Source organism: Penicillium cosmopolitanum, assembly GCF_028827165.1.
Source record: "Penicillium cosmopolitanum strain IBT 29677 chromosome Unknown utg000009l:1.0-9042332.0:1.0-9050551.0, whole genome shotgun sequence".
In the NCBI taxonomy this organism is placed as follows: Eukaryota; Fungi; Ascomycota; class Eurotiomycetes; order Eurotiales; family Aspergillaceae; genus Penicillium; species Penicillium cosmopolitanum.
This window is the reverse complement of record NW_026622679.1, coordinates 5,232,298-5,251,485: the sequence shown is the minus strand read 5'-3', so window position 1 is coordinate 5,251,485 and position 19,188 is coordinate 5,232,298. Positions and strand designations below refer to the sequence as shown.

Sequence of the window (19,188 nt, the reverse complement as noted above, 5' to 3'; positions counted from 1 at the left end):
TAAGGATCAGCCCCCACCCCGACAGGACGAGGATACCCCCCCCAAGGCGCATACACCATGGGCGAACAGAGTTCCTTACTCGTCCAGGGACGGTAGAATGAGAGACCCCTGGGGCCGCTAAGCAGCGCGAACTAAACCCGGATGAGTAAATCATCCTGGTGCTCACAGTGTGAGTACACACCATCGTTGGTGACGATCACCTTAGCGGGGATGGATGTGGTGCCTGATTCGCCAGGATCATGTGGAGATGTCACATTTGGGCTTATCGAGCTTCTGCCATGGCACAAGTAGTGCTAGCTCTGGAGGACGGAGTACTAAGTATATCCGTAGCGGGAGGAGCTGCAGTGGGCCGGGCGCGTAGAGGAGGGGCCAGCGCATTGATGGCACCTGTGGAAATTGGCACATGGGCATACCTTGGGACCCATGGTTTCATCTGTTTCATTTCGATTCAGAATGTTGTTTCGAGGTTTCGCGGAATGAAAGAGGGACCCCATGAGTTCGCGGATACAACTTTACTGGGGCCTTACTGGGGCCGAACCGTGGGAAAAAAGAAAAGTGACAGGTAAAGCACCCCAATATGCTGTTGAAAACCCTAAAAAATAAAAGAATAATACAGGAAACCCTATTCTATCGGCCCCATACATTATTGTCCTCCTCCATTCCATCGTAAGCCCAGTGGCCGGAGCGATGCTCGCGATCGTCCTGAGTAGGTTCAGCCGGGGCTTCCCTAGTCGGAGCTTCGGTCTCAACCTCCTCTTCGATTGGCTGGTTGGTCGGTCTCCTGGAAAATGAGAACAGGGTCAATCCAATTTTGGTCGTGTGCAGTTGTGGTCCAATCGCGAAGGGAAAACAATGGACTTACGAGAAATGTCGGGTTTCACCACCCGCCCAAGCAGAGCCCAACTCGCGCTGAGTCTGGACCCGGTCTTCCTCTTCAGCCTCATGGTCCTCCACCACGAGATCCACTCGTTGGCTGGGTTGCGATTTCTGTGAACTACTGGAGCTGGCATTGCGCTGCAAGGGACGAGGCACCTCTGAGCTCCTACTGGACCTACGGGAGCTGTTGGCGTTGGCGTTGGCGTTCGCGTTGGCGCTGCCGCTGCCGCTGTTGGCATGGCGTCTGCCTCCACTGCCCGATGCTCGGCCTTTCCGATGCGAACGGGCCTTTTTCACATCACCTCCCGCCTGAGATGATCCTTGGTAACTCTGGCTGGCTGACAGTCGTTGATCTCTGGGGACTTCGTTGGCTGTAATCACCGGATACTGTCGGAAGTTGGTTAGCACTCGCGTTTGCGAAACGATACCGTGGGACCTTGAGCGAGCTTGGCACTTTCAACGTACATTCCAATCTCCGAACTCCAGGGCTCGTGCATTCGTGAAAAGTCGTTCATCTTCATCATCCATCGCGCTATCAATTTCGCTGTACGATGATCGATATCGCTCGGTCGAACTGCGACTACCACGCTCACTTCGACCACGTTGGCTTGAGTCTCCCCCGCCTGCAAGTAACGGGGTGCGACTGTTGATCTCGCCGGGTTTGTTTGCTTCGCCAGGCTTGGGGATCCAATACTTCGCTTTTCCACCGCGTTCATATCGCATTCCGTCCATCACTCGCTTGACTCGCGAATGAGACTCCTCGTGCGCGATGACGTTGTCTCCTGAATCGAAATGTCGGTATTCGTAGTTATCCCCGCGCATGGTAATCTTAGTATCTTCAACCAGGTCTAGAATGCCAAAGGCATCGCGCAGGGCGTATTTCACTGGGAGTCGGGCTGCCGAAATCGTTGGGTCTGCATAGTCGTGCCACGAGAACGCATACCAGTGCACGATCGCAAAGATGGGCATCTCAAAGCAGATGAGACTATCCTGAATTGCTGCTGCCAGATTGTCCGGGGTATATCCGGCAAGACCGTTGCCCATAGCGCCCAGCCATTGCAGAATGGACAAGAAGAATCCTTGCCAGTATGAAGCGAAGATAATGAGCTTTACGGAGAGAAATTTCGGGACAGGGCGGAAAGGGGTGAGGTCGTCATGCAAGCACACCCAGAACATGGCGAGGGAATACAGGCTAATCGTCACACTGAGGTTGTACACAATGCCCGTCCAGAGGTAGCCCGAGGTGATACCTAGATAACCTTCCTCATAGGTATCTGTCGCCTTCATAACGATCGAGACAAGTGCTAAAACAGGTTTAAGCCATGCATACTGCAAGATACCGCGCTTCACAGCTAAGAATGTGTGGGGGTCGGAGATATCGATCTTCTTCAGACAATGATTGAGGGGCCAGGCATGTGAGACTGGAGGACGGCCATGTGCCATGATAATCACGGATCTCTCCCACCGAGGAAGTTTATGAGAAGTTGGAAAAATGTGTAGATCGTGAAGGCCTGTTGGGGTCCATTATCAGAGCGGGTCTGCGTAGCTTCGAAACAGAGAAACCCACCTCATAAATATCTCGAATCGGATCCAGGAACTGTGCGGCTCGAAGGGAAATAATGCTTGTCCATGATGATGCTGCGTAGATTGGCACCCTGTTCTCAATCAGCAGTTGTTCTCGTTCTCGTTCTCACCCCTGAAGTCCCAGGCTACCACCAAATACTAACATCAATAATATGCGCACAACATATCTTTGGAGTAACGGCTTTCGATAGTTTTTCCTAAATCAAGCTCCATTTCAGTATTTGGTCTCGAGAGAGTGGGAAGTTGTGAACAAAGGTCGTACGTTTGAAACCATATCGATCTGTAAAAGCCAGGCAGACGTTAGCTTAAGAGTTCTGCGATATGGCTATTGATGGGGCCAAAGAGGCCAAATCCAGGGAAGCAATAAACAAAAGACTCACACAAGAGAGAGCAGCGAAGCTACCAGAGCTGCAACGCCTGAAGTTATAATGATCGCCTGCGCCAGGCTTGAGCCCGTACCGCTGGCAGGGGCCTTCATGATGGGCTCAGAGTTGACAAAGCGCGGGTTAAATGGCCGCGAATCTTAAAGACACCACTTCATATCGCCCGAACCCAAGCAGAGGCACGAAATCCAGCCGCCTAAATTAGTCGAAGTAGCTGGAGGGAGCTCCTTCGAATGTTGGCAGGAGGAGGCGTCGGCCGATGACGATCTTCTCGTGACACCGCCTTGACTTGCCCGCATTCCGCGACTGCCTCCCCCCCGACGCCGATGCCGATGCCGACAACACCCAAAAAAGAACTAGGCTACGCGCAAACTGCTTAGGCTCGTTGGTCGCGAGTCATTTTGGACTCGAGGATGCTCATGCCGGCTGGCGATCCCACTGAGAAATGGCCAGTACAAGCTTGACGGCTTCCTATCTGACGCCGGACCCAAGCTTCAATTGGTTTGTCTCGGAGCTCCTGTTTGCCAGAAGATCGCGTTGCTGATTGCACTAGGTTTTTTCTTTTGGAGCTGATCGTTTCCTGTATTCTGTATGTATAGAGAGATATGTGACCATTTGACTTTGTGGATGTTGTTGCTGAACAATCCAGGGCCCTTTTCTTCCTCCTTTACTTCAATCGACTATTCGCGACCCTCGTATCATATGCAATTCGCGCATACACCTGGCACTATTATCGCGTCTATATCGATATTAACGCGCTGCAAGTCTCGCTACTCGGTGGTCGAATATTTTTCAAAGGCGTCAGGTACCATGGCGCCAACGAGACGATCTTCATCCATGGCGGTTTCATAACATGGAGGTATTGGAAGCGCAATGTGGAACGGACGGACCTCTCGGAGGTTCGGCGCAAGACAGGGGGGTTGGGCACATCTGAAGGGCCCAAAAGTGATTCTCCGAGCACCGGTGGGAAGAATGATGGCCATGGAGAAGAAGGCGGCGTGGGCAAGGCCACGGAGCTACCCTGTCGCGTCTCCATGAAGGTCTACGGGCTGGAATGGTTCATTTACAATCGCAGCCCAGCCTATGACAGTATTCTGGCCGGGTTTGGATATACCAAAGATGGTAAATCAGACAAAGATGAGGACAACCCATACTCGCCAACTTCCTCTACTGGCTCGCAACCGGAACGTCAGCGTACCAACGACACGGTCAATATCCGATCTGCGAACGAACCTAAGCCGGAATCCAATGATCTGCCAGAGCGCCATACGACCGAAGATGATAATTTGCGATCCCGGAAGACCGATATTCGCCATGCTGAGCTCTCGGAACCCGTCTCAAACATGCTTCAGCTCCTCCCGGTGAAACTTGAATGCACCAAAGGCGCCGTTGTGCTTGGAAACGAGAATACCAGATCTGTCTTGACGACTACTTTTGATAGTGCGACAGGGAACATCGCTGCATGCAACGCCGGACCTCTTGATCTTTATCGACAACTCTTTGCGTTCAATTTCAGTCACCCTGTCCTTCAAATGCGCCCTAATCCCGACTTCAAACAAACCCAACTAGCAACTGCCAAAGTTCTGAGTGCTGCAGAAAAAGAGGATCCTTCAAAAAGCAAAAAAAAGCGGAACCCCTTCAGCTACCGATTTCACAAGCGCAAGCTATGGCATGGGATTCGAGATCTCGTCCCGTATTTTCAGAGCTCTGTCGAGTCCTTTCATTCCAGTATCAAGCAGGCAGATTATCTGCCACGAAGTCAAGCAGAGTTTCCCGAAGTTCGTTGGACTGGATTGTCCCGGTATCTAGATCAAGGCGATGCCGATGACCATGAACAATGGAATTCGGTCGAGTATGCGAGGTTTTCAACAATAATAGACAGCCCTAGCTTGGATTTGACCTATTTCTGGGATATACCGGGACGGGTTGGTCCTCAACACCTGGCTTCCACCCAGCCTGGCCATGATAAGACGGACAAAAACATCAACGACGCTCTTCCTCCGGAATGGGGTATCGACATGAAAATTGACGGCGGCACAATAAACTACGGGCCTTGGACCGATAGGGAAAGAGTCGGCTTGCAAAATGTTTTTTTCCCAAATTTCTACCGAAGCTCCGATCCTGCAGAGCAATTGGCCCCGGGTGTCTTGAGGCAAAGTACAGCATTTAGATTACGTGTTGAGATCAGCAGCGAGCTTGAACTGCGAATTCCTACCCGCGAGCAATCGAAAGATTGGCAATGGAAAGGTCGGGCTGATGCCATCAGGGGTTCCTCAAAGGCAAAAGGTCAACAGGAGAGAAGGAAATCCCGCCCGAAAGAAGGTGAAAAGGGAACCCTTGGATCCGACATCCGTCCCTTTGGATGGCTGTCTCTCTGTGTGGCAGCCGACTCCTCTATCAGCTACGCCATGGACATGGTGGCTTCTAGTGTGGGCTTTCGAAACGAGCTCACTCTTGATTTGCGAGAGTCAAAATTGTCTTCCAGTGTGAACCATGGGCTCCTCTGGCAGTGCCCTCGACAATTTGTCACTTGTGACTTGTCCAACCCTCTCATTTGGAATAGTCTTCGATCGTGGAGATTTACGGTCGACAGCCAGGATTTGGAACTGTTCCTCCTACGAGATCATATCTTTCTTCTGACTGACCTTGTGAGCGATTGGGCATCAGGGCCACCATCTGAGTACTACACATTTGTACCATTCATCTACAATATCGATCTCGTCTTTTCGAATCTTCAGCTTTTGGTCAACGTGAACGATCGAAACATCATCAGCAACCCGACTGATCTGGAAGATAATCGATTCATTGTCATCAAGGGCAAGACATTAACGGCGAATGTGACTATCCCGCTCAACAAATTTCAGCCTGATCGAAACGCTGTAGATTTCAAAGTTAATCTCGAGGACGGAGGTGTGGACTACCTCACGCCCGGTTGGGATACCTTGCATGCTTTCTTACCGGGAAAGTCCATGGCCACGCTGGATAACCTATTCATTGATGGATCCTACAACTATTTTCACATGACCTCGTCTGAGTTGACAGATACATTGGTACTCAACATCAATGGAGGGTCGCCTCGAATGTATCTCTACGGGTTTTTGATCAAGAGTTTCATGACAGTTCGAGAGAACTACTTTGGAGATGAGATGCACTTCAAAACCCTCGAGGAGTATCAAGAACTGGTCAACGCCGAGGAACCATCATCCAACCCCACCGGAATAAACCCGAACAGAAAGTCCAACGATATGGATGTATTGGTCCATGTCACTGTCGATAGCCCCTGTGCTCTGCTTCCAGAGAGTATCTACGACCAATCCAAATGCTCGAGGCTCCGCGCCGCCTCGCTCGAGGTTGATTTGCGTTTTACCAATTATTACATGGACATGCAACTTTCAATAAGTCCGCTCAAAATCGACCTCCAGTCAGTCCAGCAGGATGGATCCACGTCCATTACAGGAACCCAGTTGTTCATTGATGGTGTCTCCGCCTATGGTCATCGTCTATTCGGACTACCACCTGCAGAACCGACCTATGTTTGTAACTGGGATTTCGATGTTGGAAAGATCCTGGGTGAATGCTCCACGGAGTTCTTGCAATGCTTGTCTTCCAGTCTGAAAAGCTTCGATTTCTCATTTGACAACGAAGAAAATGTCCTCGCGCCACTCTTCCCTCCTGTTCTATATGATGTGACTTTCTTGAGGGCAAAAATCAGCTCTATTCATGTTTCTGTGCTGCTGGACCAAGTTGCTGTGGTCTTAAAATCGAGCCCGCTGACAACAAAATTCAATGACTGGGTCAATTCAAAGTTCTCAAAACGATTGAGATTATTGGTTCCCGATGTCACGTTAGCTGCCATTGATCGCAATATTGTGGCCCAGGCTCTTCGAACACCCGAAAAGACTGTAAATACACTGGGCCTCATTCAGCTGTCAATTGGGCTCAAGATGGCTATGCGCAAGAGAGGCATTGGCGAGCTTCGTCGCTTGCAACAGGAACATATTAAAGCCCACGACAAACGGACTCATCGAGCCCAATGGCTACTCTTTGACTGGGAAGAGATTGGTCCAACTTCATCCTTTGCCGATGGGAGGAAGATCTCTCGCCCCGACAATGGCCATTCCATCTATGCCTGAGCCTATCCAAGGAAGGTTCGGGTCTAGAAGCATCCCATCGTACCATGGGTCTTCGAGGACTTATTCATCCAATAGCAGTGGGAGAAGCTTCCTGGTTCCTTCCGAAACATCGAGTCTTAGAAGTGTCAGGTTTCCTAGGAAGTATGATTCGCGAACGCTTTCAAGCTCTGAACAAACTCAACGACCAGATCCTCCTTTCCGTGATGCTAGCTGGTCTAGCCGGGTGAAGGACACTGATAGCGTGTATTACACTCCCAAGTCGATCCCGTATTCCGCTGCAGCTATCCGAGACGCAAATCCCTGGATCCTACCACATTTTTCCTACCACAAACTTTCCCTCGACACATCTGAATTACCGTCTCCTGCAGAAAGGCAAAACTTCGAGGAAAACAATACTGAAAACAACAACAAATCCATGTTCCTGACATTTGAAGATGACCAAACAACCTACACCAACTTTGCCATCGACCTTCCTTTGGGAATCAGGGGATTTTGCACTCCAAGATTTCTTCACAGCTTAGCGTCATTACTTGACGGACTTGAACCCAAGCATCCCATCCAGATCATGGATGCTCTTCAAAAGGATGTCGTTTCCGATATTGTGGGATATGACAAGGCCATGAGCCAACCAAAGAAAACCACCGCTCTAGCCCTGCGCATCCCAAGCATTCAACTGAGAGTGGTCGACGTCTCTGGGTCCTGTGAAAACCCACAAATCAAGTTTCGCGACGTTTACGCCATCCAGCTCTATCGACTTCGTACGGAGTTCCAAAGAAGGGTGCAGCGTCAAAAGGGGTGACCTTCTTGAAGGTCTCAAGCAGGGTGTCACAGTCCACGCTGCAGCAGATCACGCATCCATCGCGGTGGAGGGTGGCCGAGCAGACGCATTCCAGGAGAAAGCCGTCTTCGACTGCGAGCTAGGTGACATGAACTTTTGGTTGGTTACCACACCCAATATCCGGTCCAACCTTCAAATGCGGTACTTCAATACGGTCACGTCCGCCAAGTCTGTCGAAGGTCTGGCTTTGCTTGTTCGCCGAGCGACGACAATGTTTGACTCGGTGGCCTCGTCTTTCCAACAAGTGTCATTATCCAGCAAACGACGTCTTCGACTTCTGCTCTACTTCGTCACGCAGTCCGCTACTGGTATTCCAGATCCCACATTCTTGACACGCATATCTTATGTACTGAGAGTTGCCTCGGCCCATCTACGACAGCATGACTCTTGGAAGATCATCTCTCGTATTCGAAATGTCTACAAGAATCTTCCAGCGCACCTTAAACGGGAATTGGAGAGGAACTGCCAGGGTGACAATTTGCAGTTACCTTCCAACGCCAAGTCGACGGTTTTGACTGGATTCGATCAGTGGCGAGCCTGGGACCTAGCCCACGTTGAAAAGAGCTATGTAATGCGCAAGATATGGTCGACGCAAGAGTCTCGGCCTGCGACGAAGGAGCCCTCCCTGTCATTGTCTTGCACAATCAAAACCTTCAAGTTCTCTTTGGATCCCGGCCCAAGAGAAAGCGATCTCATCATTGAGAACTTGTCGACCATCACGTCAGTAATACCAGATATGGCAATACAGGGAGAGAGTCCAAAGAAGCATAAGAAGGTTGTCAGTTGTCAGGTGTATAACTCCTCTTCAGCTTTACGTCTTCGATGGGAGATTGTGGATCTAGTTGAAGGTGTGATGAAAGTGATGTCGAATATCACACTGGAATCCAAGCCCGAGGAAACACCAACTGCGGTCAAAGAAACGAAGCCCACTGAACTGCAATTTGTTTTTGGCACCGACTTTGGATCCATCACCCTTGATGGTATCAACGTCAAGCTTGCTTTGGTGTCGCGATCTCTACGTGGTTCAGTCGTTCACAGTTCCTCGGGGCTTAAAGATGCAACTACCGAAAAGCTTGCTCTTTTGTTTAGTGCCGCGTCCTGCTCTTCGGAGTTTCTGAGTCAATCGACGACCCTCCTGCTGTCCAAGATCGCAGATCCTTATCTCTTCTTCTCGCTTCTTTCTGAAGAAGATGCCGCTAAGTGCAAGCGTGACTGGAAGATCACCAGCTCATGCAAGAAACTTCGCTTCAATATGATGCAGGATCCAGTCAGCCTGGCACATACGGCTGATCTCCTAATAGCAGATGAAGTCAGGTACATCCGACAACTCATGGAGAATGTCAAGATCCCCAAGCAAGATCTTGATGTGAGTTCTGTCGCATCCAAGAAGTCAACTAGTAACAATGTCAATGTCGCAATGTTCCTAGACGATTATAGGCTAAGCTTCAGCCTTTTGCCGTCTTTGAATTATCTGATGATCGGCGACGTGGCACGAATGTCCGTGATGCCAACCGAGAACTCTAAGATCGAAGTCGATTTCGACGTCAAGAAGAATTTCCACAAATTCATGTCTGGCGATGGTGCCCGATCTCACGCTTTGTCGGTCCTTGAGATACCCCCAACCAATGGCCGAATTCTGGCAAATCTCTTGCCCGACCGGAAGGAGGTTGAGGTCGACATGACCATAGAGCTCATTCAACTCGAAGCCAGTGCAGTGCGAAGTCTTCTCGCCGTACTGACTGGTCCCGATATCTCGCACCTTCTTTCGGACCTCAAGCAGAATGTTGGCGTTGTAAAATCTCATCTAACAGATGTGCTTTCTTTGCAGAAAGAGTCGCCGAAGCCCAAGTCAACCACAGACGATACTGTTGTGCTATACAAGTCCCGTCTCACTATGGCAGGAATAGAGATCCACGCCATTGCCCCGGGTCTGAAAGGACGGAACTACTCAGCAGAAATGCTTCTCAGTCTGGGTATGATGCAGATGCGCCTCCAGAATGGCCTCGACCGCGGCTATACGATGGAGTACCCGGAATTCAGCGTTGATGCCTCTCAAATCAATTTCGAGCTACGCAGACGTGAGCGATCAAAAAGCACGTTCTATGGTGGGCTTTCAGCAGCACTCAAACTACTTGGGACTTCAACCGTTCGTGAGAATGGGGAAGTCATGCGAGCATATCACTTCACAAGTGATAAGTTTGACATAGAATTGTTTACTGAAACCGCTGCTTTGGTAGTCGATATTGCAATTTACACGCAAGAACGGATCAAGACGCTGGATCTGTCGCATGAAGTCAAGCGGCTTAGGAGGTTACGACATCGCAACCACGACGCACCGGAAATTCCATCTGAGACTCCTGAGATTCATTTGAACGATGATGATAATCCGCAGGCATTTTTGAATGCTTTGTACTCCTTGCAGTTCCTGGATATCCAAGTTGCCTGGAATATGCCCGCAGCATTGTCCGGTGGTTCAGGCAGACAGCCTGAGGATCTGGTCTTTTCGATCCAGCAGGTTGAGCTGTCTAACAAGAAGAAGAACGCGGCTAAACTTCGCATTGGGGATATGCAACTACAAATGGTTCCATCCCGGGCAGACAGGAAACAACGCTCCCTCAATTCCGCACTCATGCCAGAGCTTGTTTTCAATGTTGCTTACTATTCCAGCGGCAAGGATACATGGCTTGCATTCCAGGCAGCTGGCAAGTCGCTGGATATTCGAGCGACGTCCGAATTCATCATTCCAGCGAACATGATACGAAATTCCATGGCCTCTGCATCTGATGCTCTCCGGGAAGGCAAAGCTGCTTGGGCGACCAAGTCATCTCCAGATGATGATAATGGCACCAATAGCAATAAAGATCGCAATCTTTTCGGTAACCGACGCTTGCGGTCTGTCTTTGTGGATGTCGATTTTGCAGGAGCCACTGTCACACTGCAAGGCAAACAAGGGCATGACTCTCAGAGCTTGCTGGCCTCCACGTTCAAGGGCAGCCGGATCTCAGAAGGTAAATACGGACAATATGTCCAAGGCGATTCGGCGACGACAGCAACCCTTCGCGCCCCAGGTGTGGCATTGAAGGTTCACTTCGAAGACAATGGGTCTGATGATCCGGCCCTCAACGCTGAACTAAAGGTTGATCCGTCCACGAATGTGCTCTATCCGACATTGGTGCCCTTGGTTAAGCAGATGACTGCTACCGTGAAAGAGATCATGAGTAAACAGCAAAGTCAGCAAGGCCAGCAAAGCCAACACAATCAACAGCAGAGCCAACCACATCGAAACCGCCGCCCATCTGCGGCTTCTAAGCTGCAACCCCAGAAGCTGATGCAAGAGACTCGGTTTGGAGCACAAGATCCAACATCAATTTTGGGTCGATGCAAGGTGAATTTGGGATTATTGTTCAACAAACAAGAGTTCAGTCTGAGCTGCCAGCCAATTGCCAGAGTGGCCGCCACAGCACGATTCGAGAGCGTATACGTGACAGTCAACACCGTTCAATCAGCAGAGCAAGCACGCTTTCTGGCCTTGTCTTTGGCATTCAACAACCTAGAAGCTTCAGTCAAACATGTGTACTCTAATGAGTCTACGGCAAGCTTTGAAGTCAAGTCTATGGTGCTGTCACTCATGAACAGCAAGCATCTTGGTCGCATGAGCGGGATGTCGGCTATTTTGAAAGTCAGCCCCATGAAAGTTTCACTGAATGCGAAGCAAGTGCAAGACTCGCTACTGTTCCAAGAAATTTGGCTGCCTTCCGATGATGAGTCTAGCCCTGCTGCGACTCCCGAGCCGCCTGCGCCTGCACCTACGCCTGAGTCTCATCAGCCATACATTGTTCAACGATATCAACAAGTTGCCGCGGCGTCTGCATTCCCTTGGAATACCACTATTGCTATTGAGAAGCTTGAGATTCAACTTGATCTAGGCTCAACTCTTGGAAAAGCGCAATTCGCTATTGACAACGTATGGGTGTCATCGAACAAGACTTCCGACAGCGAACAGAGCATGTGCATCAACTTTGATAGTGTGAGTATCGAAAGCAAGGGCCGTCTGAGTGGAGTTGTTGAGCTTCGAACTTTCAAAGTCCGCACCTCTATTCAATGGCCAGATGAGAATGACGAGGCTATGCATACCCCTCTCATTCAGGCATCCATTGCCTTCCATCACCTCCAGGCCAAGGTGTCCTTCGATTACCAGCCTTTCCTTGTCGCACACATTGCAATGTTCGACTTCTTGATGTACAATGTACGCGAATCCTCTGGTAAAGACAATCAGCGACTCTTCAGTATCTTGGAAGGAGACGAGGTGCAGGTTTTCTGCACATCTTTGACTGCCTCACAAACACTGGCTCTATATCAGGCCTGGCAGCGACTGGTGCAAGACAAAAAATCTGCGTATGAGGCATCACTCCGTGAAGTGGAACGATACCTTCGGCGCAAATCCACCATGCACGCAGACCGAACAGAGGTTCAAACGAAGGAACTTGCCAAGAAGAGCGATGAAGAGTCTGAACAGGCGCCAATTTCGCTGCATACCGGGGTTGTCGTCAATATCCGCCATGTCAATCTCGGCGCATTCCCGAGTACCTTCTTCGACAACCAGATTTTCAAAGTGGAGGCATTCGATGCCCAAGCCCGATTTGCTGTATCGCTTGAATCAGACAAGATTCATAGCGCTTTAGGCCTAACTTTAGGCCAACTTCGCGTGGCACTCTCTGGTATCAGTCGACCTAGCGCCGCCCAGCTTGAGGAGTTGTCGGTGGACGAGATGGCCGAACGTGCTGCCAACTCCCGCGGAGGGACCATCCTCAAAGTTCCTCGACTGGTCGCTGGAATGGAAACATGGCAAGTCCCCGGAACCAGGCAAATTGACTACATATTCCGCAGTACCTTCGAGGGTAAAGTGGATGTGGGCTGGAACTACTCACGCATCAGTTTCATCCGCGATATGTGGGAAACACACTCTCGGGCCTTTGCTTCCCGACTTGGTAAACCGCTCCCGCCATCTGCCGTGCGCATTACCGGTGGGCCCGGCAGTAGCAGCGCCGAAGGGAGTGGATCTGGACCTGAGCAGCAGGAGAAGATTACCGCCGTGGTCAATGTGCCACAATCCAAGTACACTTACACGGCTCTTGAGCCGCCCGTCATCGAGACGCCCCAGCTGCGCGACATGGGCGAAGCAACACCACCACTGGAGTGGATTGGGTTGCAGCGTGACAAGCTCCCCAATATCACGCACCAGATTATTATCGTTACGTTGTTGGAGATTGCGAAGGAGGTGGAGGATGCATATAAAACGATCCTTGGAGCGTAATTGCATTTGTGGCGTTTGGGAAATTCATGTGGATTCTACCATGTGGAATTGTAATTTTTTGGACCTTTCTCAGCGCTCATATTATTTCTTGTACTACTACTTTTCTATTTTGCCTTCAAGCCCCTTCCTCTTGTCATGGCAATAATGAGCTTAGTTATGTATCTTTCCAACACCTAGGCGCGAGTTTGATTACAATGGGAGGTTAGAATATCTCGTCTTTAATCTTTCCAAGGGTTAAAAGATCAACTATATGTAGTATAGGGAAGTTGCACAAATGTTTCAAATGTTGCATTGAAAGCTTGTAAGTGGTTTCTATTCAAGTTGTAGCTCAGCTACTCCGAGTCCGAGTTCATGATCCAGGGCATGGCAGACCGTAGCTCCTTCATCTGGCTGTCGGGTTGACTCATTTCGTCGTGCTGGGACTTTGCCCAATTTGATATCCGTTTGCTCCCTTGAGAACCTAGTAGATAAATTTAAACTGCATCTCGTTGTAAACCATAAACATGCGTTGCTCGCGCATTAGGTTGACCGTTTCAAAGACAGGGTCGGTTTCAGGATCGGCTAGCTGCAGCAACTGGCCCGATTCAAGCTCTTGGAGGAGATAATCTAGGGCAATGAAAACCCGCGTGCGGCCGACGCCCGCACCGCAGTGGATCATACTTGGATTATCAGGCCCTGATTTGGAAGCTGATAACTTGATGAGTTCAAGAAGTGCGTCGCGATCGCCGCCTTTGGGCGTGGAATAATCCGCCCAGCGTGGGAAAAGAAAATGCCACACGATCTTCGACTCTGAGCCGATTGTCAACTCCAGCTTACGGATCTCTGACCCTGACTTGGCATCAAACCATGACTCTAGCAAGGTGACCTTGCCAATGTTTTGAAGGGTTTTCTTATGGCCGCTTTGATCGGTCACGAACGCATCTGATTCCTCTTCCTGACCAGCAGACTCCGTAATCAAAGGCTCTTTAACCTTCTGGTCAGTGGCTCTGCTGTCTCAATCTTCTCCTTCGTCGCATAAGTTTTAGTTATCGTTTCAGAGGCATCGTATACTTCATCGGAGGCAGTCCCCTCGGAATGGGGCTGTTCAACAATCGCGGGTTCGACGGGGGTGCCTTCTTCAACCTGAACCTTTTCTGCCTCCTCTTCTGGCGTGGCAAAAGATTTAATAGAATTCTCGGTCAGGATCATCGAAGCCTACTCTAAGTCCAAAGGGAAGTACTGTGCACATCTCTCCCGACCTGCCTCGAGAGTCTGCGTCAGCATAACAATAACAGCCACATCTTTGCTTTCATGGAAAACCATATTCCAAAATTCTGATAGATAACCAAGTTTTGGCCCCTGTCGAGCCTTCCTCGACGACTTGCAAGAAGATGTGACATCCTATCCCGGGACGGGGAAAGTAAGTTGTTCCCATTATGGTATCGGCACAAACATCATAATTGCCAGCTTTGTCGAGTGTGTGCAAACTGCGAGGGAAATGACGACGCCGTAGACAGAATCAAAGGCATCAACCGCTTGTTCACGTTGGTCTCATGGCATCTGGAGAGAGCGTTCTCAAGTCCGCTACACATCGTGACCAGATTGCAAAGAATGAGAACGCTCATCGCATTTGAGATGGAGGGAGCAGGTGCTTGGGAACCCCTACCTTGTGTTGTCATTAAAGGTGTCTGCGATTATGCTGATAGCCACAAGAGTAAACCGTGGCAGAAATACGCAGCAACTACCGCGGCTGCTTGTGCCAGAGCATTCATCCAAAACTGGTAGTTTGAATCAGCCTCCAGGATTCAAGTTTGCCAGTGTTCCCAAGACGGGTGGCCTCAAGGTCTACAAAGGAAAAAAGAGAACCAAGTAGAAATATGATTTCGAAAAAAAGCATCAACTAAGCCAGTAAGATAAAGAATCCGGTATCACAATGCGCCATTCCACACATGAAAGTTGAAAAAAATAAAGAATAGAAAATGTACACAAGAAGTTTGTCCATTAAGTCTTCTGCTCCTCAACAAACTTGAGCGCTTCGTCCCGAGAAACCACATCGATGGTACTGGCCTTCTGTCGGAAGCTCACGCCGTAACACTTCTCCGCGACATGCAGCATCTCCGGTCGGAAGGTTGTGCAGATAAACTGGCCGTTAGTCGAGTCGGAAATAGACTGCAGCATCTGAGCAACGGCTGTACGGTATTGAGCATCGAGATTGGCGTCGATTTCGTCGAATAGGTAGAAAGGTGCCGGGTCGCAGGCTTGGATTGCGAAGACAAGGGCGAGGGCGCAGAGACCTGGAAGGAACTTGTTAGAAAATGAGGGATTGGAGGAATGGCGAGGGAGATTGGCTTACTCTTTTGTCCACCACTCAACTGCTGGATTCGCTGTTGGTCGTCGTGCTTGCTATTGAAGCTGACGCTAATGCCGACACCGACGTAATTCTCGACACTCTGCTGAGCCTCCTCGTCCTCTGAATCGACATCGTCTTCGGCTCGAGTGGATCGGTCAGTCTTGCGCTGGATGATGAGACGGCCGCGGCCGGCAGGGACTAGCTTCTCGAAAACATTCGCGAATTCGCGAGACACTTGCTTGAAAGTACGCTCAATTGCTTCGTCCTTTCGTTGATCCAGAACCGAAATCAGATCATCGATGGATTTCTGCGAGGCGTCCAGTTCGGCTCGACGGGTCGTAAGGGTCTCGCGCTGCTTGGTGAAGTTGTTGTATTGCTCGAATGCCTTCTTGTTGACATGGGAATATTTCTTCAGGGCTTCGTTCGTTTTGTGCAGTTTCTTCACGACGGCGTTGGAATCCGTGTTCTTGTACTTGGTGAACGCCTCGTCGGGTAGGACTCCCAGATCGCGAATGTTGGCAGCACACTCCGCAGCTTGCTTGGTCAAGGCAGCCTTCTTCTGCATACTCTTCTCCATCCGACGCTGGTGCTTCTCGATAGAACGAGCGAGATCCTCAAGGCTGCGGCGAGTCTCAGCATTGTGCTGCTCGAGGTCGTTGACACGACTGTTCTGCTCCTCGATCGAAGTATCGACCTGCTGAAGGCGTTTGTTGAGTTTTTCCAACGCCTGGCTAAGACGCTTCTGCTCCCGCTGCGTTTCTTTCAAGTTGCCTTGGACATCCTCCTCGGCCATATCTATGTCGCGGTTCATAAGCTGATCCAAGCGAGGGATCAGGTTCTCCCGCAATTCAACCTCCAGCACAGATTTCCGCGCTTCGAGTTCACTGCGAGCAGAGGAGAGTTCTTGATATTGTCGGCGAAGATCTTGCACGGTTCCACTCAGGGTTTCCAGAAGAGTCTCTTCCTCGTTCGTGAGGGCCTTCTGGAAAGGCGAATCCAACTCGGCCTCGAAAGCGCTAGTCTGGTCCTTCAAAGCCGCGAGGTTTGATTCAACATTGCGGAGAGCCCGGCGTTTCGCGTCAAGGCTATCGGTCTTGTTTTGTAGGAGCTCACGCTTGCTTCGTAATTCTTGTCGTAGCGGGCCGCTGCTATTCTGCGCCTGGTGCTTCTGCTGCTCTAGTTTCTGCAATTCACCAACAGCCTTGGTGATCAACTGATCCAACTTCTCCAGCTCCTTGCGGATTTCCGTTCCACGATTTCGCTTAGTCTCGTATTCATCTCTCCACTTACCAACACTCTTGACGGCATCAAGTCGTGAGTGGCGTGAATCATGGAAACCACCGGTCAGGGCACCGCGCTTGTCGGATCGGTCACCCTCAGGGGTAATAGCATTAACACCGTGGCTGCGAGCGTACTGAGAGGCGACCTGTAGGTTGGGACAGATGATGGTCTTTCCAAAGACATGTTGGAACGCACGTTCATAGGCAGGGTCGAATTGCATCTTCTCAATCATGGGAATCACATCACTGGCGCGGGGCATATTCATGGGCTTGGAGCGCAGGCGGTTAAGGGGCATAAAAGTAACTCGACCTGCCTTCTCCTTTTGCAAAATTTCCAAAACCTTTGTCGCAGTTTCATCAGTATCAACAACGTAGTGGAACAAGCTCTGGCCAGCAGTAACCTCCACGGCAGTACGATATCTATCGTTCACATCGAAAAGTTCAGAGAGGGTACCGTAGACACCCTCAAGGTTATGTTGACGTTTGATTCTTCGCACCGCGGCCAGTCCACGGCTAGTGTTGTGGTCCATCATGTGGGAAAGAGTGCGCTCAGCGCGTTCCATTTCAGATGAGGCACTAGAAAGGACGGAGTCCAGCTTTGCCTCCTCGCGCCAGAGTTCCCTGTATATACCATTAGTACGCAGCATATCTGGGTAATGGTGACAATTACTCACTTTCGCTGATCCATTAAGCGATCCCTCTCGTCCTTTGCATTTTGGACTTGCTGGTCAAAGGAATGCAGTGTATCCCCACGTCCATCAATCTGCTTGCGCAGTTCCTCGGTCTTAGGCTCTAGCTGGGCAATCTCACCCTCTAATTCGTTGATGTCGTCTTGTGTTTGAGAAACAACGCCTTCCACCGTCGAAACAGAACGCTTGCTCTCTCGAATTTCCATATTCAACCACTTGTCCCGCTCAGACTTGTTTTTGAATCGGGAGTTGCGACCTTGCTTAGCATACAGCCGTTGGCGGGATGTGTCGGCTTCGGTCAGCTGAGCCTTCACACCGTCCTCCTGGTCCTTTGAAGCGTTAAACCGCGGAAGGATCTCCTGCAGTTCAGCCTCCCGCTGGCTAATAGCAGTTTGGACAGAGTTGAGATCGGAGTCATGACGAGACTTCAAAGCCTGGGCTGCGGCTTGGTTGTCAGAGAGAGACTTGGCCTGAAGTTCAATCTGCGCTAGAGACTTGGAGGCTTCGCGACGCTCATCTTCCAGTTGAGCCTTGTCCACCTTCAGGAACTCAATCTGCTGGCGACATTCGGCGATTTCAGCATCAATCTGAGCCATTGCTTTCTCACCATCAATGAATTGATCACGGTTATTGTCAGCATCCTCAACGCCATTCTGCCTTTGTTCCTCTAGACTGTCTAGCACGTTGGAAATTTCGTGTTGCTCGCGAGAATAGATCGTGTATTCCAAGCACCGGCGTTCTTTGTCTTTGTCTTGGTAATTGCGAAGTTCATCCTTCTCCTCTTCCAGCTCGGCCAAACGCTCATTGATAAAGTCTAAGAGTTCGTCGATCTTGGTCCGCTTGCTGTTGGTGTCGTGCATGATCTTGAGAGATTCGGAGCGGCGTGCCTCGTAAACCTGGGTACCCGCGACCTCTTTCAGAAGCACCAGACGCTCTGAGTCTTTCATGTTTGTCAACGCCGTGACACGACCCTGGGGAACGATATAGTATGGGTTAGATCGAGAGAAACCGGCGGACTCTAGGAGGTTCATGACGTCGTTCTTTGTCGCATTTTTCCGGTCGAGGGTGTATTCATCCTTCTTGATACCGATCGTGCGGCGGAGGACGACTTCGGGCTTGCCGGTGGGAAATCGATCATCGGAGTTGTCAAAGATGATCTCGACATAGGCCGACATCACGGCTGAGCCAGATCCTTCCTGCGCAAGATTAGCAAAGACATAATGGGGGTTTCTGGGTCAGGATGTACATGAAGAAGAGCTTGGCGCTCCTCCCGGCCAAGATGGGTGTAGGCATCACTGAGAACGAATCGAATGGCGGCGAAGAAGTTACTCTTGCCGGAACCATTGCGGCCGACGATGACATTGTGCTTAGGAGAGAAGGGCTCGATAACGGTTTGATCCTTGTAGCTGCGATGACAATGGAGTCAGTTGGCCTGTTGGGAAGCTTTGTATTGACAAATCTTTCGGCGCATACCTTTTAAAGCCCTGGATGATGATCTGCTTCACATACATCTTGGGAAGACGCGCGACGCGATGATCACTGGCACTCACACATTACCCGGCCTAGGCCAAGGTTTTGAAAGAGAGAAGTAATATAGAGGACCGTCCTTTTCGTCAGGGTCCGCGCACCGTGAGAGAAAGGCCAGCTTGAGCTTTCGGAAGTGGAATTCGCGATGGACTGAGGAGAGGGACGCGCAGAGGCGCGCGTGTTGCCTGTCTGGGCGGGGTGGTTCTGCCGGGCGGTGACGGGCACAAGAAAAAAA

The 19,188-nt window shown here is 50.4% G+C and overlaps 5 protein-coding genes across 5 annotated transcripts; 2 read left to right on the top strand and 3 right to left on the bottom strand.

Moving 5' to 3' along the window:
* Positions 1-627: 627 nt before the first annotated feature.
* Positions 628-2,980, bottom strand: N7509_010036 (OSTA/TMEM184 family protein; the record flags this gene model as incomplete). Its single annotated transcript, XM_056634673.1, has 5 exons — positions 628-781; positions 863-1,263; positions 1,342-2,387; positions 2,440-2,531; positions 2,841-2,980. Coding segments are annotated over 5 exons (1,833 nt in total), but the record flags the coding sequence as incomplete, so codon positions are not given.
* Positions 2,981-3,288: 308 nt separating this feature from the next.
* On the top strand, positions 3,289-6,976 carry N7509_010035 (uncharacterized protein; the record flags this gene model as incomplete). Its single annotated transcript, XM_056634672.1, has 3 exons — positions 3,289-3,344; positions 3,397-3,432; positions 3,493-6,976. The coding sequence occupies 3 exons, from the start codon at positions 3,289-3,291 to the stop codon at positions 6,974-6,976; spliced, it is 3,576 nt and encodes a 1,191-aa protein (XP_056485292.1).
* A 44-nt stretch (positions 6,977-7,020) lies between these two features.
* On the top strand, positions 7,021-13,128 carry N7509_010034 (uncharacterized protein; the record flags this gene model as incomplete). Its single annotated transcript, XM_056634671.1, has 3 exons — positions 7,021-7,117; positions 7,165-7,734; positions 7,787-13,128. 3 exons carry the CDS (start codon positions 7,021-7,023, stop codon positions 13,126-13,128), a joined length of 6,009 nt encoding a protein of 2,002 aa, XP_056485291.1.
* A 460-nt stretch (positions 13,129-13,588) lies between these two features.
* On the bottom strand, positions 13,589-14,316 carry N7509_010033 (uncharacterized protein; the record flags this gene model as incomplete). The annotated part of the gene is made up of 2 exons (XM_056634670.1): positions 13,589-14,101; positions 14,179-14,316. The coding sequence occupies 2 exons, from the start codon at positions 14,314-14,316 to the stop codon at positions 13,589-13,591; spliced, it is 651 nt and encodes a 216-aa protein (XP_056485290.1).
* Positions 14,317-15,108: 792 nt separating this feature from the next.
* N7509_010032 (chromosome segregation protein SMC) lies at positions 15,109-18,937 on the bottom strand (the record flags this gene model as incomplete). Its single annotated transcript, XM_056634669.1, has 5 exons — positions 15,109-15,401; positions 15,461-17,358; positions 17,412-18,622; positions 18,673-18,832; positions 18,900-18,937. 5 exons carry the CDS (start codon positions 18,935-18,937, stop codon positions 15,109-15,111), a joined length of 3,600 nt encoding a protein of 1,199 aa, XP_056485289.1.
* Positions 18,938-19,188: the final 251 nt, after the last annotated feature.